Consider the following 22,187-nt stretch of genomic DNA (forward strand, 5'->3'; position numbering starts at 1 on the left):
ATCGGCCGCCTGGCGTAATGGCAACGCGTCTGACTACGATTTGGTAATCAGGAGATTGCAGGTTCGACCCCTGCGGTGGTCAATATAGCTGGTGCAGTGCAATGCCCTTTCTGTTTTCTTTTCGTTCTTCAGTGAGCACTTGAAGAGGTGCTGGCGCCGCTTTGCAGCAGAGACTTTGAGCTGTGCTCGTGCACTGTACTTATATGCGTGCATGTGGTGCGCTTTACTTCACTGTTGTCTTCCCATTGTACCCTGCACGGCGACGGGATCAAGTAAGGGCAGGACAGACCTTGCAAGTGCTATACATTAATTTGCCACTTGAATGTTCCTCCAGGCGCTCAATGAGTCAAAGATGCCAACGAGCTCAGCGGAGAGCGAACCAAAGACGAGGGCGTCCCGAGCAGAGATGTCAGTCTTGCATTATACTCCGGCTGCATTAGTCGTTCGACTCCACTGATGATTGACGAAACCATGCTAGACTACTCCTAAGTATGCAAGATGGCATGCACATAATTCCGGCGCCGAGTATGAGCCATGCCAGCAACGCAAAGACATGCTCTGCAACGAGCGTCGGATACAAGCACGTCGGGCGCCTTGATTGCGGCGTCGGTCCTGCAGCCTCACCGATGCCTGCACCCTCCCTTTGTTCCACGCCGCGTCGGGAAAGTGGACGGCTCGATCACTCGCAATACCTAGGACGCGGTCAGCTTGAGTTCATACAATGGAAGATTCGGATGGTGCGCCGCAAGGCGACTTGAGGAGTGCGAGCATATAGCATGGGGAAAACACTGAGATGTAACGCACCTGCGCTCGCCAAAATCGCCCAAGCCGGGGATGATGTACGCCTTCTCGTTAAGGCCCTCGTCTATCCAGCCGGTGATCTGTATGGAGATAGTCAAGTGTGCAGAGTCGTCAAGCGGGTAGAGTGTGATCGCCGGACGGTATGCAGTGCGAGGAAGTAGATTGCGACATTGTGATGATCGGAGGTATTGTGCGAGATGGGTGTGCGGATCCCCGAAGGAGACAATGGAAAGTCAGATCGGCAACGTTGAGAAGGATCGGCGATGTTGAGTCGGATCGGCGATGATGAGTTGGATCGGCGATGATAGCAAAGGTTGTGATTCGCAAGGAGACAGAGAATCCGCGAGGAGGTAAAGCATAAATTGCATCCGAAAAGGCAGGAAAACAGACGACGCGGTCAGCGAGCCTATCTGGCAGGACAAAGGCATGACGCACGATTTTGAGTCTGGGGAAACGGTCGGCGAAGGCGGTGAGGCCTTCGGGGGAGGAGATCTGGGGGGAGGATGAGCTGTGGAAGACGTATAGACGGCTGGGCGCGCACCAAGTTGATGAAGATGATCTTATCCTCGGAGACACCAGCGTCCAGCAGGACCTCGACCGCCTTCATGGCAGAGCCGCCAGTCGCTGAGAGACAGGTCAGAATCGTAGCACGCGATCGGAGTAGGCCACGCACCTAGCATGGGGTCAAGCAGCAGCACGTATCGCTGCGCAATATCCTGCGGCAATTTCGAGAAGAACAGCTTCGGCTGCGCCGTCTCCTCGTCGCGCTGGATGAGGATCTTCCCAATGCGCACCGAGCGGCATACCTCGCGCAGGCCGGCCTCCATCGCCTCGCCCGCGCGCAGGATGCTCACGCCGCAGATCTTGCCGACGAAGCCCACGCCCTCATACGGCGCGCCCGTCGGCGTCTCAACCGTGCGCGGTACGACGGGCAGGTGGTTCAAGCCCTCCTCGACGAGCAGGCGGATGATGCGGTCCGAGTAAAAGAGGAAGTCGCCGCGCGCGGTGTTCTTGTCGCGGATGATCGTGTAAAGCGCCTCGAGCTGCGCGGTCTGCGGGAGCGTGAAGACGGAGGGCGGCAGTGGGGAGAGGTGCGCCGCGTTGGCGTTCGGCTGCTGTGCGGGCTGCGGGGGTGCGGGAGGCGGGACGGTGCTGGAGGACGACATGGCTGGCGAGGTGGTCGGCTGTGGAGGACGTGGTCTATTATGCGCCTCGTGATCCCGCCGAATCCCTCAGGGGTGTTGTCCCTTATCGTGATCCGCCGATGCACTTCTCCCGATCAGCCAGAGCTTGCCGGGCAGCGGGAGCAAAAACGTTGCTCAGTTACAAGCTATCAATGACCACCGCAGGGGTCGAACCTGCAATCTCCTGATTACCGAATCGTAGTCAGACGCGTTGCCATTACGCCAGGCGGCCGTTGGAAGTACCTACAGTGTGAGCAATATACTGCGAGTTATACAAGGTCAGCCACCTCCTTTTGTCGCCCCTTTCCGCCATCCAGCAAATACGAATGACAATTTTGTGAGCTGGGTGCATACCAGTTGCTACCTTCTCAATGGCGTAGACGCGCCCGACGCCTACCTACTAGAGGGATTCGGCATCGCCGAACCCTACACTTTCGCTACTATACGTTGCCAACGGCAAGATGGATCCCGATAGGACTTCGTAAGCCGCGTGCTTCGGGATGGGCGATGCCGTGCTTCAGAATGTAAGTAGGCTACGCGATGCCATTGATCGCAAGATGGACTTCAACAAGCCGCGACGCGAAGACTAATTAGATGATATCACGCGTCGTGCGCGTGGATGGATAGGAGACCGTGAAGAGTGATCGCTTGAAGAAGGCAGAAATACGGTGGCATAGGTAGGAGAGCTTGCTTGAGCAAGAGAACGAAAACGACTTTCGAGAAATATATACACGCCGAGCATCGTGCCGACGCGTCTAGACTGTAGCGCTCTCGTCAGTGCACGTCAGAGTAGATCGTCTGCAAATGACTCGGTGAACTTGTAAATTCTCGCTCTCTCTTCCCTTTCCCCTTCCCTTCCTGTCATAATCCCTGTCCTCTTTACCACACAACCGTCACCATGCCCGGCACCGTCACCCCCTCTACCGTCCAAAGCGCTTCGAGCTCTACCTCGGAGTCCCGCCACGAATGCCAATACCCCGACATCGCCATAGACCCCACGACCAACGAGTACCCCTTCCAGCGCAAGATGGTGTTCTGCGAGCTTCTGACATCGCAGTTCACCCCCGCACAGCTCGTGCAGGTGTGCGGCGAATGCCTGCAGTACTCGGCGCGCTGTTGCACGCATGTGGGATTAGGCAAGGCCTGTCATCATTTTAGGCTGGTGTTCACGAGTGGGGCGTGTGTGGATGGGAGGGCGGGTAGGTATCAAGTTCCTTGTTGACGTTCAGACGAAGTGAATACTCCGTCGTTCAACGGAGCTGATTCCTTCACCAGGCATCTCCGTCGTCCTCGGCCAAATCGGCCCCGGCATCGACCAGTTCGCGCAGCCCGTCACTGACGAGATGGATCCCGGCCAAAAACGCACTTCCCAGCGCGCGGAACTGCTCGCTGCGTTGATAGGCGTGCGCCGCGCGATGGACGGTGATCTGCACGAGTATGAGGGGTACGATCCGAGCGCGATGAAGGAGCGTATCATTGCGACGGACTCGGAGTATGTGGTAAAGGGGATGACGGAGTGGATGGGGCAGTGGAAGGTGGGTTTGGGTTCAAGCTCGATTTCGGAGTGAGGAGCGGTTCAGGAAGTGTCGACGGAGAAGAGACACTCAGGGGCGGGAGGTGAGAGTAGAACTTGTACTGACGACACTTTCTCACCAGCGCAACGGATGGAAGACCTCCATGGGCATGACGCCAGCGAACCTCGACCTCTTCCAGCTCCTGGAGCGCACGATTGAGGAGATGGAAGTCGAGCATAACGCGGTGTTCGGATTCTGGCAGGTGCCGAAGAGCGTGAACAGGGAGGCGGATAAGATGGCGAGGGCGGCTGCGAGGGGTGGGGTAAAGGTCGTGCCAGAGAAAGCAGCAGAGGGGAGCGCGGAGGGAGCGCGGAAGCGGCTGGTTAAGGTCGGGGCGGTCGAGGGAGAGAAGTCATAGCTGATGGCCAGGCGAATGGATTATATGCAGAAATTTGTCCTTTGATCATGAGGCTTTCATGCACGCTCATGCCATTTGCGCCAGGTGCAGCGTACATCACGTCAATTCGACTACTACTGCAGTTCACAGGAAGTTCAGCAATGCAGACCTAATATCAGTTAGCAGCTCAGAACGATGTTCAGAATCAATATTTCTTCTGTCGTTCACCTTCAAGTTAAGAAATCGCGTAGAGGCGTGCATGGAGGAAGGAAGAGAGCTGGGTGCGGCAAACGCCGCCAGCTCGAGTGGCACGTGTCACTTCTCGGCATCTACCGAACATGCATATTCATTTCCTCTTCCAGCAAATCTTCTTGTCTTCTCCTACCATCAGCGCTGCGGCGGGCCCGTACCTTGAAAGGGCATATATCTTTGACTTCCATCTCAATCTGCGGTTCTCGTAAATGACTTGCGATCTCTTCGAAGGTCCTACGCTGATTTGTTCGAATTTACAGCAAGGGTCTACGCCGGCTTCACGCCCCGGCAATCCATCAGCGCACACTTCTGCAGGCTATACCTCGCACCACCATGACTAGCAATGTAACAGCAATGGAAGTACTGGAAGCGCGTCTCGCAGAATTCCAGCACACGAAAGGGGATATCGAAGTGATATGGACGCCTTCCACGCATTGGCTTTCTCGCCCGCTTAGGAATCTGTCGATCCTGGACTCTTCATTCAATCCACCGACCCGCGCGCACGTTGCGCTCGCAGATCTTACGCACAGCCCCGCAAACGGCGATGGATCTCGAGAACCTCTGCTGCTCTTGCTCGCTGTTCAGAACGCAGACAAGCCCCCGCCGGACCCCACACGGGACGCATCCTACGTGCAGAGATTGCAGATGATGATCATCCTGGCCCAACAACTCGGACCTCGCGCGGCTGTTGCAGTGACCATGGAGCCCACCTTCGTCGGAAAGGCGCGCGCACTCCGCAGATGGTTAGGCGCCCAGGACATGGGAACGGAAGCCCCGAAGCTCTCGTTCCTCGTAGGCTACGACACACTGCAACGCATCCTTGCGCCGAAGTACTATGGAAGCCCGGATGCCATGCGCGCGGCACTGCACTCCTTCTTCGAAGAGGATGGCGCGCGTCTGGTCGTCGCGCGGCGCGATGCTGCTGCGTATCCCGCGTTCGACGGCGGCGAGGACATGCCGGCGCTTCTCGAGGAGTTTCGGGAGGGGATTGAGGAGAGGGATTTCGAAGAGGAAGAGGGAGGCGTTAGCGCGGAGAGACTGACGATGATCAGCTCGAGTGCGGTGCGGAAGGCCGTGTCGAGGGAAGATCCATCGTGGCCGGAGCTGGTGCCTCGGTCCATCGCAGAGTATATTCGTGAGAATGGGCTTTACAGGCAGGCTTAGCCTGAGGTACGTGGGGTTCCGATCTTCGTAACACGCAGTTTCATTCACATCAGCCAGATGTCAATTGGTGTGTATAGGACGAGGGAAGAAGCGATGGAGACCTGCCAGATCCTGCTCGAGTAGGCGTCACCCATGGTGCTGCTGTGTCAGTGATGTGGGAATAGAAGCTTTGGAGATCTTCGCTTTGCGATGGTCTGCTCAGCGTCGCGGCAGAACCTGGGACCGCACGACGCGTCAGCGACTCTGGAGTACACCGCGAGCACTGTTGCTGTTCGTCCTTCAGTCATCCGTGCCTTTGGAAGCTCTTCGCAAGAACATGGAAACGGGGTGGATTCTCCACGGATGTCTGCCGTCCGCTCACAGCGCTGGGCAGAGAAGTTGGTCGAACGAGCGCGTGATAGGATACAAAGGAGGGTATGGATGGGGATATCAATCTTAGCTCACGTGTACTAACCATCTCTTGACAGAAGTCGGACTGCCGAGGGCCAGGCCTCCTGATAATCCATCCCACATGAGGCGCCCACAGTCCTGCGGACGCCCTCTCGCTTATTGTCTTTCCAGTGGACTTCTGACAAAAGCGGAAGATTGCCGCGTTGATTAAGCCGGACAATAAGGGGCGGCGGAAAACACTGCTTCGCCGACCGGAAGTGAAGGACGAGGGGTGAGTTGGCTTAAATTTCCGAGCCTTCATCTACCCAGCACATCACAGCCCCTGTTGTAGATCTTTTCGGCTTGTCCCTTGAAGCACAGAACCGCGCCCCTGGGTGAAGAACCGCCGTCGTCACCGGACGGGAAAGGCTCCCTTTGTGCCCGCATTGGGGTGACAGGGCCGGTCGCCTGTCGCTATACCCGTGTCCATCCCGGCGCGCCGACGCTAGGCGCCCACATAAGAATCCCGCGGCACAATAAGACGTGCTGTTCGGCCGCGTTTCACGTCGATGGTCGCCTGGACACTTTCACGCGGCACCCACGGTACGTGGGAGGGGGCGTACCCAGTTAGGACGTCCTTGTCCTATCGATGACGACCAGTCGCTTGTATTGCGACCTATTCTTGATATTCAGAAGCTTCACTTGCTGAAGCCCAATCCTGTGCATTGGTTCTTCGTCGGTTCTTGGCGGTGCTGCCCTGGTCTTACCATGCTGAGGGCGACAGGCCCTGCGTTTGATGAATATCTTTGGCGCCCACCAGGCGCCTACAGCAGATTTCAACCGTTGGTCTGTTGGTCTGATATTTTACTCGTGTTCTGCGGAAGCTCCATATTTTCCCAGAGGTACGTGGGAGAGGGGATGGCCTCACAAAAAGGCCCAATCGCAGGAAGACGGCACGACGATGCCGAGGCGCCCACTCACCCCAACAGCTGCAAACACGGCGCTTCTCGCCATCAAGCTATTCAGTTCTTCCAACCAGGGAAACAAAAGAGATCCTGCGCTTATAAGCCAGCCGCCATGAATCCCCTCTTTCCTCACCTCACCCCACTTTTCCATCTTCCAGCCCGCCACTCATCCGCAGCCGCTGAAGACGATGTACACCGCTCAGTCCAACATGTTCGACATCTTCGACGAGTACATGAACCCTGACGCGATGGCCGTGGACGGCCCGGACTTGTGAGTACCCGATCCACGTTCTCGCAGACGTACGCGTGTTGATGCCGCCGTGCACTAGTGGCCACCACGAGGCTCTCGACTACTCAACTCACTTCAACTTCGTCTCCGACGACGCGCACGCCCACGCTGCGCATGCCGCGACTGAGGATTCTTGGGCCTGCTCTCTCCAACATGGCGCTGACCAGCACGCATCTCTATCGACACACGCGGTCGATCTCCCCTTCCCTACCAGCTCGTCGGCTGACACGGACTCCTTGGTGCGTGACAGAGCTGGATGGAGCGTCTTGCAAGGTCTGACCCTCGTACAGATGTCCGAAGCCAGCGAGCAGTCCTTCCTCAGTGACCTCTCCTCCTTCGACGAAGCCAACTCCCGCTGGCCGTCGCCATTCCTCAAGTACAGCGCCGAGTCCCCCGTCCCCGATGACGATGCCCCTTCCCTCACCGTCAGTCCAACGGCCATGCATGCTCCTTTGGAACCTGCCAAGGTCGAGTCGCCTCTCATCAAGCTGGAAGAGGTGGACAGGTTCCCCTCTCCTCAGCTTATCCCCCTTCCCGAGCCTTTGCCTACCCCGCCGCGGTCGCGGAAGTCCTCTCTGGTTTCTACCCGCGTTGTCCGCAAGCTTCCCACCGTCGTCAAGAAGGCCTCAGCGTCACCGTCACTCCAGATCAAGCGCTCCCCTTCACCAGTGGATGCTAACAAGTATCTGCCCTCCCCCAACCCCTCCATCAAGCGTCCTCGGTCCCACGTCGAGGACTCCGACGACGAGGACGAGTACAAGATGGAGGAGAGCGACGATGAAGACGACGACGACTATGTGTACGAGCCTCGCGCGCGCACGCGTGGCTTTCGCAAGGCGGCGCGCAAGGCCGTCGCAGCTGTCAGCCGCAACTTCGTCGGCGCTCGTCGCACCGCCGCCTCTGCTCTGCACTCCGGCTCCAAGAAGCCCCAAGCTCCCCGCCGCCAGCGCTGCCCCGGCGACCCGCCCGCTGTGCGTGGCCGCCCTCCCAAGGCCGGCCGCATCAACGACCCCCGACCCAACAAGAAGGCCCGCATCAACGCCCTGACCGTCTCTGACGAGGAGATCATGGCTCACCTCGCCCAAAAGCACTATCGCAAGTCCAGTAGAGGGCGGTACCAGTGCCCCGTCTCCGGATGTCACTGCGAACTCGGTCGGGAGGCGGACGTGCGCCGGCACCTGGTGAACCAGCACTCGGACCAGTCTGACGAGGTGCTGTACGCAGTGACGGACCCGAGATACCGCAGGTGGTGCTTGGCGTGCGACCAGGTGCTCTCGCGGGCGGATGCGCGCGAGCGTCACGAGCATACTTGCAAGAAATGGGAAAAGGAGAAGCACGGCGTGCCCACGCGGAAGGAGGTCATTCCTGATGATTCCCAAGAAAGTCTCGACGATTAACTGGTTCTGTCCCTGTTTCTCTCATCTCGCATCTTATCTCTCGATATCTTTGTTGTGTCTTCTCTCCTATCAAGTTTTGTCTCGCTGTATTTTCTCTTTCTCCATGATATCCCATTTTCTCCTCTGTCTGTTCTCACAACTCACTGTATCGATACCCGCTTTGTCTACCTTGTAATGAGCTCCTCGATCCGCTTTGTAATTTATCCAGATTCGCGATGTCCTCAATTCAATTTCATTGTTTGTGTCTATCTCCTTCAAAGTGTGTAGCATGATGGCGATTCGCCTTCTAAGCGCAAACCTAGGCCAACGTCGACTCTTAGTGGCAAGACTAATCAGGCAGTAGGAAAGTAGGTAAGGGCCGAATATTTCACAAGGTAGCTCTGCATCATTCTTGTCAGTAAGTGTATAAGCTCAGGATAATTCACCTGATACCAGAGCGTGTTCGCCGCCTTGCGTGTCAGACGTGATGAGGGACAGGTGAATGTTGGGGAGAGCGCTGTGACAGTGTCGTGACAATGCTGGTCCTGGTGGGTCCGTTCTCCCGGCAAACGCCGGTGTCACTTGCTTCTGTCTATCATCTGGCCATAAGTCCAGGACACCAAGGATGTGATGCCGGCGATAGTTGAGGAAATCAGTCGCATCTAGCGTCGCATGGAATATAAGCTCGGGCTCTCCGGGATATATCATTCGTAGTCGGTGGAGGTTCTGTATCTCCAGCAGAGCAACATGTCATTGGATGAGTTGGGCCGCGCTTTCGAGGTGAGAGATGTGGAGTCTATCCTGAACCATGCTTCTCCTCTCAGCTAACCCGCTAGGATGCGAGCTCCTGCTGAATGGCAAATCGGTCGAGCGTTCAAAGGACCTTGGTTTGGCCAAGGGCACTACGTATACTGTCCGTCAACTATAGATATTGAACTTGGCTTATAATCGCACGAACCGCTAGCTCTCACGGAATTTGTTTCGAGCTCGTCGCAGCTGGAAGGTGCACGAAGGCGCCTGAAGCGCCTGGCGCCAACTGTAGTCGCCTCGCTCACTTGACTCAGCATCCGCGGCCCCGACGCATGTCACCTGTTGACCGTGTCAACTCGCCGTTACCCACCGCCTTGCCAGCATTCATATCCACCGCGTATATAAGGCGCCTTCTTCGACCGCACATCTTGACCTCTCGCCTGACTACATCGCATCCTGCCATGGCTCACCAGATAATTCTGTACGATATGGCAACGAAAGTCGGGCCTTACTCCCTCAACACCTGGCGTACCAGGTATGTACGTTTCCTCTACTCACTGGCGCCATACGCTGACGCTGCACTCCAGATACGCCCTCAACTTCAAGGGCCTACCATTCACCACGGTCTGGCTCGAACTGTGCGACGTCGAGCGAGAACTGAGTGCCGCGGGCGCGCCTCCTTCGGGCACATGGCCTGACGGACGGCCACAGTACACCGTCCCCACAATCTTCGATTCCCTCACCAATAGATACGTCTCGGATGCGCACTAGATCGCTCGCTACCTCGACGAGACGTACCCTGACAGTCGCACACTCTTCCCCCATGGCACCGTTAGTCTCCAGCACGCCTTCGTGGGAGAGTTCATCAGTAAGGTCGTGTTCCCCAGCTTCCCCATCGCGCTGGAGGGCTGCTACGCCGTCATGCCAGAGCGGACGCGGGTGTATTTCCGTGAGACGCGGGAGAAGATGTTTGGGAAGACGTTGGAGGAGATCTGGGGGGATAAGGCGGCGGTGGAGAAGGGATGGGCGGATGTCAAGAAGGGGCTTGACTGGTTGGAAGGGGTCATCAAGGAGAACGGGGACGACAAGCTCTTCCTCCTTAGCGACACGCCTGTCGAGGCGGATATGGCCATCGCGTCCATGTTCCAATGGATCATCAAGGCCAGTATGCCGGTCTGGAACGACCTGAAGGTGCTGAATGGTGGGCGATGGGGACGATTAGTCGATGCTCTGCGCCGGTACGAGGGCAATGAACACACGAGGGCGTGAACATGACTTTATGACTGGGAAGGTTACACTGCTTATTGAACATGAAATGAATTGACACTGATGGACGCCGACGACAGGTCATCCCAGTATTATGTTTTGTTGGCTGCTCCTCGTTTTGTGACAACAAACGTGGCTATGAATGAATATCTTGGAACATACTAGAGACAATGTGACTAGCACCAGGTGCCCATATCGATGGGTTCATTCCGAATTGTGGCTCGAGGAATTGACTGAAGATTCCGATCCCCCAAAGCTCCTTTCCCCGCAGGCGCAAGAAGGCCGTACGGTCTGCGACGTCGGGCATCTAGACCGTAATTTTGTAGGTGATTCGTTGCGGGTACTGACGCCGAAACGGACAGACACTCACTTATAGCTGGCCTGAGCGCAACCGACAGCGCCCTTATCCCTCCCTCTCATCGCCATCATGGGTCACCAGATTGTCCTGTACGACATGACCACCAAGGTTGGCGCCTGGTCGGTGAATACCTGGCGTACCCGGTACGTTCTCCCGCTCCCGATCTTCACGTCCTTCTGACGGTCCGCTCAAGGTACGCCCTGAAGTATAAGGGCATCCCATTCACGACGACCTGGCTCGAGCTCTGCGATGTCGAGCGCGAGATGATCGCCGCAGGCGCGCCCCCGTCCGGCAAATGGGCCGACGGCCGCCCCAAGTATACCGTGCCCACGATCTACGACTCCCTCACCAAGGAGTACATCACCGACTGCCACGAGATCGCGCGCTACCTCGACAAGACGTACCCCGACAAGCCCCTGCTCTTCCCCCACAACACCTCTGGCCTGCAGCACGTCTTCACGGACACGATGTTCCAGAAGGTCCCGTTTGCGTTCTTCCCCGCGATCCTGGAGCACGGCTTCAAGATCTTCAACGAGCGCACGCAGGCGTACTTCCGCGAGACGCGGGAGAAGATCTTCGGGAAGAAGCTCGAGGAGATCTGGGGCGATGAGGCGGTTGTGGAGAAGGCGAAGGCGGATGGGAAGGAAGGGCTTACGTGGGTGGAGGCGATGGTCAAGGAGAACGGGGACAATGCGTTGTTTCTGCTCGGTGACTCGCCTGTTGATGCGGACTTCGCCATTGCGTCCGTGTTCCAGTGGATCAAGAAGGGCTACCCGGCGTTGTGGGAGGAGGTGAAGGGGCTGAATGGAGGCCGATGGGCGCGGTTCATGGAAGCGATGCATCAGTACGAAGACGAGAACTAACTCACAATGTAGAATACGAAGTAATCTGTTTATGGTCTCCGAGATGAAGGCGTGACCGAAGCTCAATCAGCCTTGGCGATTTGAAGGTACAAGCGTGTACAATAGTAATACATGCCTGTTTCCAGATAACTGACAGGCCATTATTCACGACATCTGCGTTAGGCGAGTCGATCATGAGCATCGTAGACTGATTCGGGCCTCTATGAGGTTCGATTGTCAGTAGCGCAGATAGATCGAACGGTTTGATACGCACCTGCACGCCCCAATTCGCCGGTACGCTCGGTGTACTCTGCTTCCTGCTCTTCGGACGCAGTGGCTCGAGCCGACGCGGCATAGACGCTTGCGTCGCATCGTGCACCGGCTTCGCATCCTGCACGTCTACATCGCGTACGACGGAGACACAGATCGCGCCCGAGTCACTGCGGGAAGCATTCCAGCGATCCTTGGGGACGTCGCTAAGGCGGACGGACGGAATGTCGCTGAGACGGACGGACGTGGCTCGCTCGCCGTTTGAGCTGTTGCGTCGTTGGCGGTTGTTGAGCACGGCGACGAGGCAATTGGTGTAGAGCTTGCCCATGATGGCGGTTCTGACAAGGGTGGTCAAAACAAGTCGGACAATGACAAGGGAATTGTTTACGGTGGAACAACGAGGGCGGTATGAGCCTGCGAGCGGCGTCGTGAGATGTATGTTCTACGGACACGAAAATAAAGACGCACAGGAACGGCGAGGAAGAGAACGAGGGCGATGATAGCAACCCCAGCTATGTGGGATCAGCTGTCATATTATAAACAGCGAAATCGAGAGGTATACCTGTCAGTGAGTTCGTCTCCACCGTAACCGCTACAACGCGATTGACGAGCTTGCGGTATACCCCAGTCTGGCGTGCACGCTTCCGGAGCAACTGAAGTACTGTTAGCAATGGTAAATTAGACTCACGAGCGCACGCACAATCCAGGCGAGGGAGGCAGTGATCATGATGTCCGCCAGAGCGCTTCCGGACAGCCATATCTACAAACAGGTGATGAATATTCGCAACCGCCCAGTCCAATAGCGAACACTCACTGCCTGAGGTATCTCGTTCTCGCCTATGAGCGAGAGCTTCCCCAACTGATTCGCCTGCACAGCGACTGCGATCCCGGCACCGCATTGGGCTAGCGAAACCTGACATAGCATCACGCTTTAGCGTTCTTCGCAACTGCCAAGGTACTCACGACCATGATCGCGCAGGGGAGCACAAGGGCGCCTCTTTGTAGCACGTGAATTCTCCAGCAGTAGAAGGCCTGCACGATGAGTGCGATGATCGCGTCGAGAAGCGGTACATCCCAGGAGTTGAGGAAAGTGTCGTCGAGTTGAGCCAGATTGGCGTAGCCAAAGACAAACCTGATGAAATGTCACGATGAGATCGTGGAATAGCAGGGAGACGTTGTGCGAACCAATGGAAGGCGTCTGCAGTGACCATACAAGTCTGAAGACATTCCAGAACAGCGAGACCGTAAACTGGAAAGGACGGTAAGCTGCGGAAACCAAGGACAATGTAACTACGAGACTGGTCGCTTACCGAGAGCTTTAATTCGACGATGGTCGCCAGAGTAATGTGTTTGATAATAATACAACTGCGGGACTAGTACACCCATCAGGGCCCAGTTCAAGCAAGCGCCTAGGATCTGATAGCAGGAGGAAGCGTTAGATTGGTATCGTTTCCTCTGAAGATCAGTGCTCACCGTCGGCCCTGTGCTGTGTACAGGTCAGGGGTTACAAGCTTTGCTCGGAGTATGAGAGAAGGGCGACTCACATGAAAGCTATGTCGGGCGGAACCGCAGCCAAGTCAGGCATAGCGGATGCTTCAGGCGCCATGCGCCGTCAGCGCGAACCTGGAATGTCAAGGGCAGACGAGGATGATCGCAGGAGGAAAGAGCGGCGCTCCCCATGTTCAAGCTGCTGAATCTTTTGACCCGCTCCGCGTCAGCGCAGATATGAGGTGAGGCGGCGCCACAGGATACAGGCGATCATGTCTCGGAGCGTCTCTATGCTCGGCACGCAGATACGGAGTCTGCGGCCCTAAGGTCGCGATAAGGACGGCGCTAGTGCAGCCTCTCTTGATGAGCTCTGACCTCTGCTTGGCTTGTAGACAGCCGGACGAGCGGTATAGCTTGTGAAGGCGGGCCTAGAAGCGCTGTAGAGGACGGACGCCCGGGTAGGCAGTGTCCTTCCTCCCGCCTTCAACGAGAACCGCCGGATGGAAGATAGCGATCAAGAAAACGTGCGATGCGGTCCGTGTGCATGAAGGGCGCCTAAAACAGCACAATAGATTGCGGAGTGCCAGTACCGTGCCTCCTCGTTCAGAACGCATATGTCCGGATGCCCAGGGAGCAGGTCTTGCAACTGGAGTCTTGGTTATCTGCCAAATGGTTGGCCGTGTGAGCGAAAGGGTATAATATCCACAAGAAATTTAGCCGCATAGCCTACACAATATTCTTCTTGGATTGGCCCAGTGGTATTGCGCCGCTTTAGACGAGATGATAGTTGGGGAACAGGCGCCAATGAGCCCAACGGCCACGAGGCTTTTGGTATCCACGTGACTTTATGGGCGCTTGCTTGTTCGGCTTGGTCCCGGTCAAGGATGAGTTCTGAGCGACGCACGACCAACTATATGGCCAGAAAATGAGATCACAAGCGTTGATCAGCACGATAAAAGCCGTGACTAGTGATAATGCAACAAGAAACACTATGCAGAGTGGCGAAACTACGCAACGATGCGCGCTGGTGCGTATGGTATGTACAAAGTCTTGACGGGAAGGATGTATGCAAAGTCTTCCCCCGTCTCATCCTCCGCGCGGCCTGCGGCGCGTAGTTTGAGTGCCCTGAGCGCATCGTCAAGTCTTGTTGGCCCCGTTGCTCGTCGACTGGCGCCGCATGCGACAGATCACGCAGGACTGCGTCGGGATAAAGCACTGGCAAGCGTCGGGGTCGACCGGCTCACGCTGTGTGCTGGGTGGTTCGTCCGCTGTCTTTCGCTCGTCGGGGGTCTCCGTCGTGGAACGGGAGGGCGCGGAGGGGAAGCGCTGCTGGAAGTTTGGCGGCAGGAAGGACGTGTCCATCGGGAGGCCGGTATGAGTGCTGAGGACGCCGTTGCTGTTGCCGTTAAGCCCCCCAGTCCGATTAATGCCGTGGCCGAAGCCGTTGTTGAAGGTCGTCGATGAGCTACTCGTCGCATCGTTGCCGTTGCCGTTGCTCAAGTTGCTACCGTAGGACGATATGCCGCTGGTCATGCCGTTACTGAAGGACGATGAGCCATTTGTGAACGACGAGCTGCTCGTTGAGCCGTTGGTGAACGATGATAGGTTGCTATACGAGGGCGGCGCAGAGGACGGTGGAGGGGGGAAGTTCCTTGGCAACGAACCTGGCGGGAAGAACGATGCTGGTGAGGGCGTGGTTGGTGGAGCAGACTGATTTGACGCTGGCTGGGGCGCGGGCTGCGGTGTCTGCGACGGCGCGGGCTGAGGTGTCTGGGGTGGCGCGGGCTGCGATGGGGTACGCGATGGGGGCGGAGGCAGAGGCGTGCGCGGTGGTGCGGGTTGAGAGGGTGCATACGTCCGACCGGGTTGCGACGACGTATATGACCCGACAGGTTGTGCAGGCGCATACGTGCTAACAGGATGCGAAGAGGCATACGGGCCACCAGACTGTGATGATGCATACGATCCGACAGTCTGGAAGGACGCATACGACCGCAAGGGCTGAGACGCAGTATACGCCGAAGTGGACGCTGTCGGCGGATATGACGGTGTAGTCGCCGAATAGAAATACGACGTCGCGTATTTCGGGGGAGGCTGCGGCGGAGGCGCAGTTGGCGCCTCCGCCAGCTTCATCGCGGCCGCCGCCATGAGCCGCGCCTCGCCGTTCGAGTCGTAGGTCGCGAGAGTGGACGTCGACGTCTGCCCAGGTGGCGGGCGCGAGTCCCCGGTGAGGCTCGTTATTGAGCCCTTGACGCCAATGGGAAGCTTGGCTAACAGCCTTTGCTTGAGTTCTTCGGTCACGACTAAGGGCTCAAAGGCCCGTGGGGGTGATGGGCCGCGAGGGAAGGGTCTGCAGGCGCGTTAGTCAAGGTTCACTAACGAAGGGAGAGTCTACGTACGGATCTGGCTCTCTGTGGTGACGCCGATTGGGATTACGGTAGTAGCCGCCGACAGTGGTGGTGGGAGTGGCGGAGGTAGCGGTAGTGCTCTGTCCACTTGCGCCTGCGTTGGCTCCGTATGACGCAAGTTGTGTTTGTGTCGATAACGGATATCGTATGTACGGTTGAGACAGTGGCTGCGGTTGCGGGTGTAGCACAGGTTGAGGCTGGGGCTGTACATAAGGCTGGGGCTGCACATAAGGCTGGGGCTGAGGCTGCACATAAGTCTGGGGCTGATATTGAACCTGCGCCTGAACTTGCGGCTGGGCCTGGGTTTGGGGCTGAGGTTGAGGCTGCAATGGAGGCTGAGCCTGAGGTTGAGGCTGGGGCGAAGGTTGTATCGGAGGCTGGGCTTGAGTCTGAGCCTGAGGTTGAGGTTCAGACTGCGGCTCGGGCTGGACATCACGCCGAGGCTCGGGCCGCGGCTCAGGCTGAGGTTCTGGTTGAGGCTGAGGAGGAGGAGGCGGGGGTGTCGCATAACTAGACGCCCGACTCGCAGTCCTCTCCGAAGACCTTCGACTGAACGACCCAGGCAGATGCGCAGGCACGTTCTCCGCCAGCGACCTCGGTGGCAGCCGCTGCGTGCGCGACGGTGGCGGGATGATGAGGGAGCTCCCCGGCGCCGACTGGATCTTGAGCCCCGCCGACGGGTCGCGCGGCCCATTCATGGGCGGGTTGAGCGTGGACTTGCCCACGCCGTCGCGCCGGTTCGTCATCGCGATCCCGTGGAAGTCGAAGACGTGCCGCCGCCACATGCTCTTCGCGTTCACGCCCGCGTACGAGCGGTTGCAGAACGTGCAGCGCAGGCGCGACTCCTTGATCAGCCGGCCGCGCGGCGGCTCGAGCGACGCGGGGTACGGCACCGCGCGCGGGTTCGGGTTCCCGTTCCACACGAAGTCGCGCGCGTCGAGAACCCAGTCCGGGTGCTCGACGAGCAGACTGTACGTGAGCGGCAGCGCGTGCCCGCTGCCAGAGCCGGGGTACCGGGTGAATGGGGGGTGGATGAGGACGACGCGATGCGTTTCTTCCGGTCCCGCGGGCGTGGTGGGGGTGGGGAAGCGCGAGTCCTCGGGTTGGAAGGTGACGTCCGCGCGCGTGAAGAAGCCCTGGCGCTCGCCGCTCTCGTCCGAGCCGCCGTCGCTGTCGTAGTCGAAGGTGGCAGGATCGGGGGTGTCCGATCGTTCGCTCTCGCCGTCATCGTCACGGTGCACGGAGGGCTGCTTAGAAGGACCGGGCTCGGGGCTTTGTCGCTTGGTGGCTGCAGGCGCGCTGACGCTCTCTTTGGTAGCCTTCTTCGCGTTCTTCTTCGCCGCGGGTGTCTTACGTGGAGCACGCGAACGGGGTGCCTTCGTCGCGTTCTTCCTTCCCTTGGAGGACGTATGTGCGAGCCGTGGACTTCGGGGAGGAGGGGGTGATGGGGGAGGCGTCGGGGGAGGCGGAACGATAGAGGTATCGTCTGCGTAGGTGGGGACATCCTTGCCGCTCGTGATCGCGCTCGTCACAGTGGTGCCGGTGTAGGGGCGTCGGGGTAGCGCGACCAGGTCTTCGGGAGGGTAGATGGGTCTCTCGGGCACTTTCTTCAGCTTCTCCTCGTCCTCCTGGTCCGTCCAGTAGAAGTCGTCGTCCGAGTCTGAGTCTTCAGGCCGAGAGGGCGCCTCCTCCTGATCCGGACGGGTCCATCCTGCCGTGCCGAGCTTGGGACGCTTGAAGGGAGGTCCTGCCGGGGCGCGAGAGCTCCTGCGCTTGTCGCCAGTGATGATTCTGGGTACGTAGCGGACACCGTTCCCTTCCAGGACATAGAACAAAGCGTCATGGGGGAACTGAACTACACCGATCATTAGTCGCCATGAAAGGGAATGAGAAACGCGACACGCACCATAGGGCGGGTATTCATCCTCCAGGCTCCCGCTTTCGAGCCACCCGATAATCTTCTTCTTCATGTTGACCCCGAGGGTAAATTCTTCATAGTCGGGGTGCACGATGGTGAGCATGCTGCCCGGTCCGGGCCACTGCGCCCAGTCGTCGTCTAGCTTCGCGTACAGCGCATAGTTCGAGGGGCACATGCTGATATATATGTCTCCGACCTCGCCAAGGTCTCTCGTGGGATGCCTCGTGCCGCGATATTCTCTGAATGACAAGAGGCGATGAGGAGGTTCCATGTCTTCGTCCTGCTCATGGATAGAGGGAGCAGTAGGTGGCTCGGCGGCGACCTCGCTCTCCATGGCGCAGGCTGGAGCGAGGAGACGATGAGACGAGATTGTGGCAGCTGCGGACAGCCTGCAAAATGGTTCTGGTCAAGTCACCTGGCGGTTGAAGAACTCGGATTGGGGCCTCAAACCGTGGGAATTGGTCACGAGAGGTCACGAATTTTACCCCTCACGTGAGCACAATGCGAACGTGGCAGCCTTCGGACCCGAGCTACGCAATATAACAGGTCAGAAAAGACATCTTCAACAATCTTTCTGAGTATATACTTCCAAAATATCCATGTCCGAAAAGTTTTCACTCGCTATTCCGCCTTCGAGCCCAAAATTTGGCTTCAAACAGAAATCAACAAAACGCCTCGTGGACGCCAGCGTGCCAATCACATGATGCTTTGACGTGACGCCGGGTGGCGGGCGCGCGTCGACCAGCTTGCCCAAGCCACCCCATTGGCCAGCCTCCCGTCGCCAACCACAGAACACCGGCAGCTCCCCTCGATCAGCTCGCGCTTAGATGGTCTACTGGGTCGACGACGCTCCGCCGCCGCGCGATGGCCCTTCTCAAACGGACGACAGCCCCTCCCCAACGACAAGCGCGCCTTACGCACACCACTACTCCGCCCACTCTTTCAAAGGCATGCACCCCTTCGCCTACATCGCCATTGCTGTTATCCTGTTTATTACCACTGGCGTGCTCATCTACGTGCTTTACGGCTGCTGCGCGTCCGCTAAGCGAAGCGAGGAGCGGCACCAAGAGGAAAAGAGAGCGATGCCGCCGGGCTCGAAGACGCGAGTGACCCGTTGGCGCTGGGCGAAGATGCGGGCGACGGATGAAAGTCACGTACGTTGTGCTCTACGCTTCTTTGCTTGCTCGCTAACGCTCGGATTCCCTAGACTGCCTGCTTGGAGCGATCGGAATCGTCTTGCGACTCGGAAAAGCACCTGTCATCACCCTCGATACCCTCGGAATACTACACCTCCCCGCTCGCTCCCAGTACCGCTCCGCTCCTCTCGTGTCCTCAGCTCCCTCCGCGCATGTTCGACGTTCATACCTCCCGGCGCACCAGCAAAACACCCTCGTCACCCTACAGCTCTGACTTCGATGCTCCCATCTGGCACAACTCGAAGCTCTCGCCGGTCGTGGCGCCTACGCCGATGTGTACTCAGTAGTATGCAAGACTGGTCTGGGCTATCTTTGTTCCATCATTCTGTACGCTCGACCTGAGGCGTTTGACAAACCTTCACCGAAAAAGCTCGCGCGTGTTTAGACTCGACGATTTCGCGCTGTGTCTCAAGTCAACGTTGTATCACATTACTACTACACGAGCCTCTTTTGAAGTGCATGCATATATGTATGACTAGTTCTATCTCCTCACACAATGTATAGTTGGCGGCGGCGCACCGTCGCAGCGTCACTTGCGAGTGCACGGATTTGTCTGTAGATCAAATCCACATGAGATTTGGATCTCTGGTTAGGAGCAGAAGAACGGCATGAGCGCACTCGACCTTCCGTCTTGCATCTTACAGCCCGTTTTAGAGTCAAGCGTTGAATTTGCTGGCACGAGTTGTGGGCGCCCAGGGGTGCATCACGTGCCCGCGGACATCCGGGCCGGACCAGCATATGCTCTGTGGCGCACCTTGAGTTTATTCCCTCCTCCACAGCTCTCGCCTCCAACTCTCATCTACGACCAGAACGATCTGCTCAGACTCATCCTTTTGCATAGTCAACTTGCTCAGAATCCACAAGCACCTCCCCATGCCTCCCCGCGCCTCAGAATGCAAGAGCGGCTACGCATCCTCACGGCGTCGAAATCTGACACTCCCAAACCGGCGCCAAAGCACCACCTTCTTCGAATATCGCTGTCCTGGGCTGCCCGACATAGAGATTGGGACTCTGGGCGACATTTACGTCGATACGGATCCGAGGACGTGCGAGATCTATGCGAAGGTGGAAGGAGGATGGCGGATGTGGCCGGGCTTGCATATCAGAGCGAAGGACAAGCTGGCGCACCCAAGCTTTCCGGCCCTCTTCCTCACGATCAGCGCGAAGAACCGGACGGTGGGCTGGTTTGACGAGACGCATGCGCCGCCGAGGATGTATGGTGAGTTGATCGGGGCAATTGTGGTGGCGACGATGGTGGAAGCTGGCGCTGACAAAACCTTTCGACTAGCGGGATGCAAGACGTCGCACGAATGCACAATGCGCTTTCTGCGGGAGAGGGAGGAGAGGGTGCCCGCGAAGAGGCGACGGAGCGGAGAACAGGACGACTCGGCGGCGAAGAGGAACAAGGCATCTTTCGTCCACACCTTCCATTCCCAACAAGTTCTGCCCCCGTATGCGCCCATCTACCCTCCGGTGGAGCTCTACGAGTCTGCGTACTACGCGCAGACACATCACTCCCATAGCTTTGATGAGGCTGTACCATTTCGCCGGCCGCTAATGTGAGTCATACTCCTTGAATCGGGGAATACGCCCACTAACGTGAGAGCAGGCAGCTATATCCTCACCAAAAGTCCACGGCCATTCAAGCTCAGCTCGACACCCTAGACCACGATCGGCATGCTATCTGCGTCCCTGCGCCTTTGGGCTCGTTCGACGCGGCTTTCAGCTACCGGGGAATGAATGACAAGAGTCACGCCTCCACCAACGTGGCAGCCCTCAACCCTTCCCTATCTCCGCTCTCATTCAACAACTGCCTCAAAATCGCTCAACCGCAAGCCGTAGTCATCCGTGATCTCATGGCTACTCATCAGTTACTGAACGCCTTCGGCACCTCGTCGACGCCGTCTCCCGCCTCGGACGGCTCTTTTTGCTCCGATGATCTCGTCTCTGATGCCCCCGGCCTCTCTCCATCGACATGTGCATCTTCGGTCGCAAGCGAGGACTTGTCACTTTCCTCCGCCCCTCAGGTTACTCAACTCGCCCAAGCCTCTCCACACGACGGAACCTCTTCGCTTGACGTTGCATTATCCTCCGAAGGTTCGGCCCCTTCTGACTCGCGCGCATACATCCACCTCTCGACGCGCTCCACGACCGGGACGGCCTCTTCCGGGATAGAAGCACGCGTCTCTTTCGTCGAGCCCGAGTCGGCTACTCTAACACGAGCTTCGCCCGTCAACGACGAGCCCACTATGTCCAGCACGGGTGGCACTACGCCTAGGACGGGCGATCTTCGCGCCGTGCTAGAAGACGCGTTGACGTGGATAGATTGTCTGCCGGATGTCGCTCTCGAATCGGAGGTGGCGACGTGCAGGCTGAAGGATACGGTGCTGCCTGCCAGCTCGACAAACGAGACATCGTCGGAGTGCCTAGCCTCACCCGCCTCATTTTGCTCTGTAGCCGACTCGCCGCCGCTCGCGTACAAGACACCGCAGCAGATTCTTGACGAGTACTCGGCCATTCAGGTCCCCTCACCGCCCGCCCTTTCCTTCGATCCCGAAAGGCCTTCTGGCGCTCCGGAAGTGCCTGCCCCGTCTATCGTGTCCTCTGCTCCGCCGGCTATTGAGTGCTTTGACCTGCGCGATCATCGGCTTTCTCCGGTCTACTCAGTTCACGCTCGAGCTGTTCAGAACTCCACCGCGCTACGTCAGCCGGCTCTTGTCGTTGACGGGACTCGACTATCCCCAAGTGACCCCTCTGTCGTCCTGTCACCGTCGACTGCGCGCTCAGGCATCGTGTTGCCACAAAATGCTTCCCAGCAAACGGCTCCGCCTCCGGCATATTGGAACTACGACTACAGGCGTCCCCTGCATCCGGCGTACTACTTTCCGCGTGCCTCTGTCGCTCCTCAGGGCAAGACTGACGCTCGCTTCTTTCTTGGATATTCCGCTGCTCAGCGAGATCGCTCTGTCCAACCGCCTTATCGTCGCCGGACTATGCCTACCGTGCAAGCGGCTCCGTCGTCTTCTGTGTGCTCATCCTCATCATTCAACGCCAACGACTCACGCGTTGCGGAAACTCCTCTCGCGCATGGGCTGCCTGCAGCCGCGTCGTACGGCGTCTGTGGCCCACCTCCCACCTCATCGGCTGTCAGGACGTATACAGCTCCGCATACAGGATCTCCGCCTAGTTGAATGTGCAGTACCGGTGGACGTTGGGCGTTATTGTATATGCAGAAGTTGCTTTGGCTTACGCTAAGGTTGTCCAGCTTTGTATACAGTCGAGTGAAGCAGCATCAACGTAGTCTGAAGGCTCTGTTCGAAGCTGTACTTCTGGCTCAGGACCGACTGCATCCTATTGTATTCCGTCACCCCTGGTGAAGA

The 22,187-nt window shown here is 57.8% G+C and overlaps 10 protein-coding genes and 2 non-coding genes across 12 annotated transcripts; 8 read left to right on the top strand and 4 right to left on the bottom strand.

The window, feature by feature from the left end:
* Nucleotides 1-3: 3 nt before the first annotated feature.
* SCHCODRAFT_t283 lies at nucleotides 4-82 on the top strand. The gene has a single exon. It is a non-coding gene; the product is annotated as a tRNA-Arg (tRNA).
* Nucleotides 83-423: 341 nt separating this feature from the next.
* SCHCODRAFT_02645692 (PRTase-like protein) lies at nucleotides 424-2,048 on the bottom strand. The gene is made up of 5 exons (XM_003026193.2): nucleotides 1,475-2,048; nucleotides 1,343-1,425; nucleotides 1,237-1,293; nucleotides 805-881; nucleotides 424-692 (listed from the first exon to the last, which is right to left on the bottom strand). Exons 1-5 carry the CDS (start codon nucleotides 1,965-1,967, stop codon nucleotides 680-682), a joined length of 723 nt encoding a protein of 240 aa, XP_003026239.1. The 5' UTR covers nucleotides 1,968-2,048; the 3' UTR covers nucleotides 424-679.
* A 90-nt stretch (nucleotides 2,049-2,138) lies between these two features.
* On the bottom strand, nucleotides 2,139-2,217 carry SCHCODRAFT_t287. Its single transcript has one exon. It is a non-coding gene; the product is annotated as a tRNA-Arg (tRNA).
* Nucleotides 2,218-2,606: 389 nt separating this feature from the next.
* Nucleotides 2,607-4,063, top strand: SCHCODRAFT_02558612 (ribonuclease H-like protein). The gene is made up of 3 exons (XM_003026109.2): nucleotides 2,607-3,184; nucleotides 3,261-3,520; nucleotides 3,642-4,063. Exons 1-3 carry the CDS (start codon nucleotides 2,884-2,886, stop codon nucleotides 3,915-3,917), a joined length of 837 nt encoding a protein of 278 aa, XP_003026155.1. The 5' UTR covers nucleotides 2,607-2,883; the 3' UTR covers nucleotides 3,918-4,063.
* Nucleotides 4,064-4,234: 171 nt separating this feature from the next.
* Nucleotides 4,235-5,312, top strand: SCHCODRAFT_02521683 (Nucleotidylyl transferase; the record flags this gene model as incomplete). Its single annotated transcript, XM_003026110.2, has 2 exons — nucleotides 4,235-4,353; nucleotides 4,409-5,312. The coding sequence occupies 2 exons, from the start codon at nucleotides 4,235-4,237 to the stop codon at nucleotides 5,310-5,312; spliced, it is 1,023 nt and encodes a 340-aa protein (XP_003026156.1).
* A 1,253-nt stretch (nucleotides 5,313-6,565) lies between these two features.
* SCHCODRAFT_02558619 (uncharacterized protein) lies at nucleotides 6,566-8,583 on the top strand. The gene is made up of 3 exons (XM_003026111.2): nucleotides 6,566-6,917; nucleotides 6,976-7,174; nucleotides 7,226-8,583. The coding sequence occupies exons 1-3, from the start codon at nucleotides 6,835-6,837 to the stop codon at nucleotides 8,330-8,332; spliced, it is 1,389 nt and encodes a 462-aa protein (XP_003026157.1). The 5' UTR covers nucleotides 6,566-6,834; the 3' UTR covers nucleotides 8,333-8,583.
* A 536-nt stretch (nucleotides 8,584-9,119) lies between these two features.
* SCHCODRAFT_01164723 (uncharacterized protein) lies at nucleotides 9,120-10,330 on the top strand (the record flags this gene model as incomplete). The annotated part of the gene is made up of 4 exons (XM_003026112.2): nucleotides 9,120-9,224; nucleotides 9,298-9,596; nucleotides 9,649-9,778; nucleotides 9,833-10,330. 4 exons carry the CDS (start codon nucleotides 9,120-9,122, stop codon nucleotides 10,328-10,330), a joined length of 1,032 nt encoding a protein of 343 aa, XP_003026158.1.
* Nucleotides 10,331-10,731: 401 nt separating this feature from the next.
* Nucleotides 10,732-11,691, top strand: SCHCODRAFT_02645710 (uncharacterized protein). Its single transcript, XM_003026113.2, has 2 exons — nucleotides 10,732-10,828; nucleotides 10,879-11,691. The coding sequence occupies exons 1-2, from the start codon at nucleotides 10,755-10,757 to the stop codon at nucleotides 11,546-11,548; spliced, it is 744 nt and encodes a 247-aa protein (XP_003026159.2). The 5' UTR covers nucleotides 10,732-10,754; the 3' UTR covers nucleotides 11,549-11,691.
* Nucleotides 11,692-11,706: 15 nt separating this feature from the next.
* On the bottom strand, nucleotides 11,707-13,382 carry SCHCODRAFT_02521850 (uncharacterized protein; the record flags this gene model as incomplete). Its single annotated transcript, XM_003026194.1, has 12 exons — nucleotides 11,707-11,748; nucleotides 11,802-12,135; nucleotides 12,186-12,211; nucleotides 12,266-12,309; nucleotides 12,360-12,450; nucleotides 12,498-12,557; nucleotides 12,612-12,710; nucleotides 12,761-12,929; nucleotides 12,983-13,046; nucleotides 13,108-13,162; nucleotides 13,271-13,283; nucleotides 13,342-13,382. 12 exons carry the CDS (start codon nucleotides 13,380-13,382, stop codon nucleotides 11,707-11,709), a joined length of 1,038 nt encoding a protein of 345 aa, XP_003026240.1.
* A 799-nt stretch (nucleotides 13,383-14,181) lies between these two features.
* Nucleotides 14,182-18,010, bottom strand: SCHCODRAFT_02681977 (uncharacterized protein). Its single transcript, XM_003026195.2, has 3 exons — nucleotides 17,600-18,010; nucleotides 15,685-17,548; nucleotides 14,182-15,635 (listed from the first exon to the last, which is right to left on the bottom strand). The coding sequence occupies exons 1-3, from the start codon at nucleotides 17,943-17,945 to the stop codon at nucleotides 14,423-14,425; spliced, it is 3,423 nt and encodes a 1,140-aa protein (XP_003026241.1). The 5' UTR covers nucleotides 17,946-18,010; the 3' UTR covers nucleotides 14,182-14,422.
* A 349-nt stretch (nucleotides 18,011-18,359) lies between these two features.
* On the top strand, nucleotides 18,360-19,220 carry SCHCODRAFT_02558631 (uncharacterized protein). The gene is made up of 2 exons (XM_003026114.3): nucleotides 18,360-18,765; nucleotides 18,819-19,220. Exons 1-2 carry the CDS (start codon nucleotides 18,439-18,441, stop codon nucleotides 19,092-19,094), a joined length of 603 nt encoding a protein of 200 aa, XP_003026160.1. The 5' UTR covers nucleotides 18,360-18,438; the 3' UTR covers nucleotides 19,095-19,220.
* A 373-nt stretch (nucleotides 19,221-19,593) lies between these two features.
* SCHCODRAFT_02594815 (uncharacterized protein) lies at nucleotides 19,594-22,172 on the top strand. The gene is made up of 3 exons (XM_003026115.3): nucleotides 19,594-20,026; nucleotides 20,096-20,366; nucleotides 20,417-22,172. The coding sequence occupies exons 1-3, from the start codon at nucleotides 19,681-19,683 to the stop codon at nucleotides 21,996-21,998; spliced, it is 2,199 nt and encodes a 732-aa protein (XP_003026161.1). The 5' UTR covers nucleotides 19,594-19,680; the 3' UTR covers nucleotides 21,999-22,172.
* Nucleotides 22,173-22,187: the final 15 nt, after the last annotated feature.

Source organism: Schizophyllum commune (genome assembly GCF_000143185.2).
Source record: "Schizophyllum commune H4-8 unplaced genomic scaffold SCHCOscaffold_18, whole genome shotgun sequence".
NCBI lineage: Eukaryota > Fungi > Basidiomycota > Agaricomycetes > Agaricales > Schizophyllaceae > Schizophyllum > Schizophyllum commune.

Bases quoted from the DNA above. Each gene is read 5' to 3' on its own strand.
- SCHCODRAFT_02645692 (XM_003026193.2), bottom strand. From the start codon at position 1,967: ATGTCGTCCTCCAGCACCGTCCCGCCTCCCGCACCCCCGCAGCCCGCA. The intron at 1,294-1,342 runs GTGCGCGCCCAG...TCCTCCCCCCAG, and splicing joins AGATCATCTTCATCAACTTG to ATCTCCTCCCCCGAAGGCCT. The intron at 882-1,236 runs GTGCGTCATGCC...ATCTCCATACAG, and splicing joins GTTTCCCCAGACTCAAAATC to ATCACCGGCTGGATAGACGA.
- SCHCODRAFT_02558612 (XM_003026109.2), top strand. From the start codon at position 2,884: ATGCCCGGCACCGTCACCCCCTCTACCGTCCAAAGCGCTTCGAGCTCT. The intron at 3,185-3,260 runs GTAGGTATCAAG...TTCCTTCACCAG, and splicing joins GTGTGTGGATGGGAGGGCGG to GCATCTCCGTCGTCCTCGGC. The intron at 3,521-3,641 runs GTGGGTTTGGGT...CTTTCTCACCAG, and splicing joins AGTGGATGGGGCAGTGGAAG to CGCAACGGATGGAAGACCTC.
- SCHCODRAFT_02558619 (XM_003026111.2), top strand. From the start codon at position 6,835: ATGTACACCGCTCAGTCCAACATGTTCGACATCTTCGACGAGTACATG. The intron at 6,918-6,975 runs GTGAGTACCCGA...GCCGTGCACTAG, and splicing joins GCCGTGGACGGCCCGGACTT to TGGCCACCACGAGGCTCTCG. The intron at 7,175-7,225 runs GTGCGTGACAGA...ACCCTCGTACAG, and splicing joins CGGCTGACACGGACTCCTTG to ATGTCCGAAGCCAGCGAGCA.
- SCHCODRAFT_02645710 (XM_003026113.2), top strand. From the start codon at position 10,755: ATGGGTCACCAGATTGTCCTGTACGACATGACCACCAAGGTTGGCGCC. The intron at 10,829-10,878 runs GTACGTTCTCCC...GGTCCGCTCAAG, and splicing joins GTGAATACCTGGCGTACCCG to GTACGCCCTGAAGTATAAGG.
- SCHCODRAFT_02681977 (XM_003026195.2), bottom strand. From the start codon at position 17,945: ATGGAGAGCGAGGTCGCCGCCGAGCCACCTACTGCTCCCTCTATCCAT. The intron at 17,549-17,599 runs GTGCGTGTCGCG...TGATCGGTGTAG, and splicing joins GGATGAATACCCGCCCTATG to TTCAGTTCCCCCATGACGCT. The intron at 15,636-15,684 runs GTACGTAGACTC...ACGCGCCTGCAG, and splicing joins CACCACAGAGAGCCAGATCC to ACCCTTCCCTCGCGGCCCAT.
- SCHCODRAFT_02558631 (XM_003026114.3), top strand. From the start codon at position 18,439: ATGGTCTACTGGGTCGACGACGCTCCGCCGCCGCGCGATGGCCCTTCT. The intron at 18,766-18,818 runs GTACGTTGTGCT...CGGATTCCCTAG, and splicing joins GGGCGACGGATGAAAGTCAC to ACTGCCTGCTTGGAGCGATC.
- SCHCODRAFT_02594815 (XM_003026115.3), top strand. From the start codon at position 19,681: ATGCCTCCCCGCGCCTCAGAATGCAAGAGCGGCTACGCATCCTCACGG. The intron at 20,027-20,095 runs GTGAGTTGATCG...CCTTTCGACTAG, and splicing joins TGCGCCGCCGAGGATGTATG to CGGGATGCAAGACGTCGCAC. The intron at 20,367-20,416 runs GTGAGTCATACT...ACGTGAGAGCAG, and splicing joins CCATTTCGCCGGCCGCTAAT to GCAGCTATATCCTCACCAAA.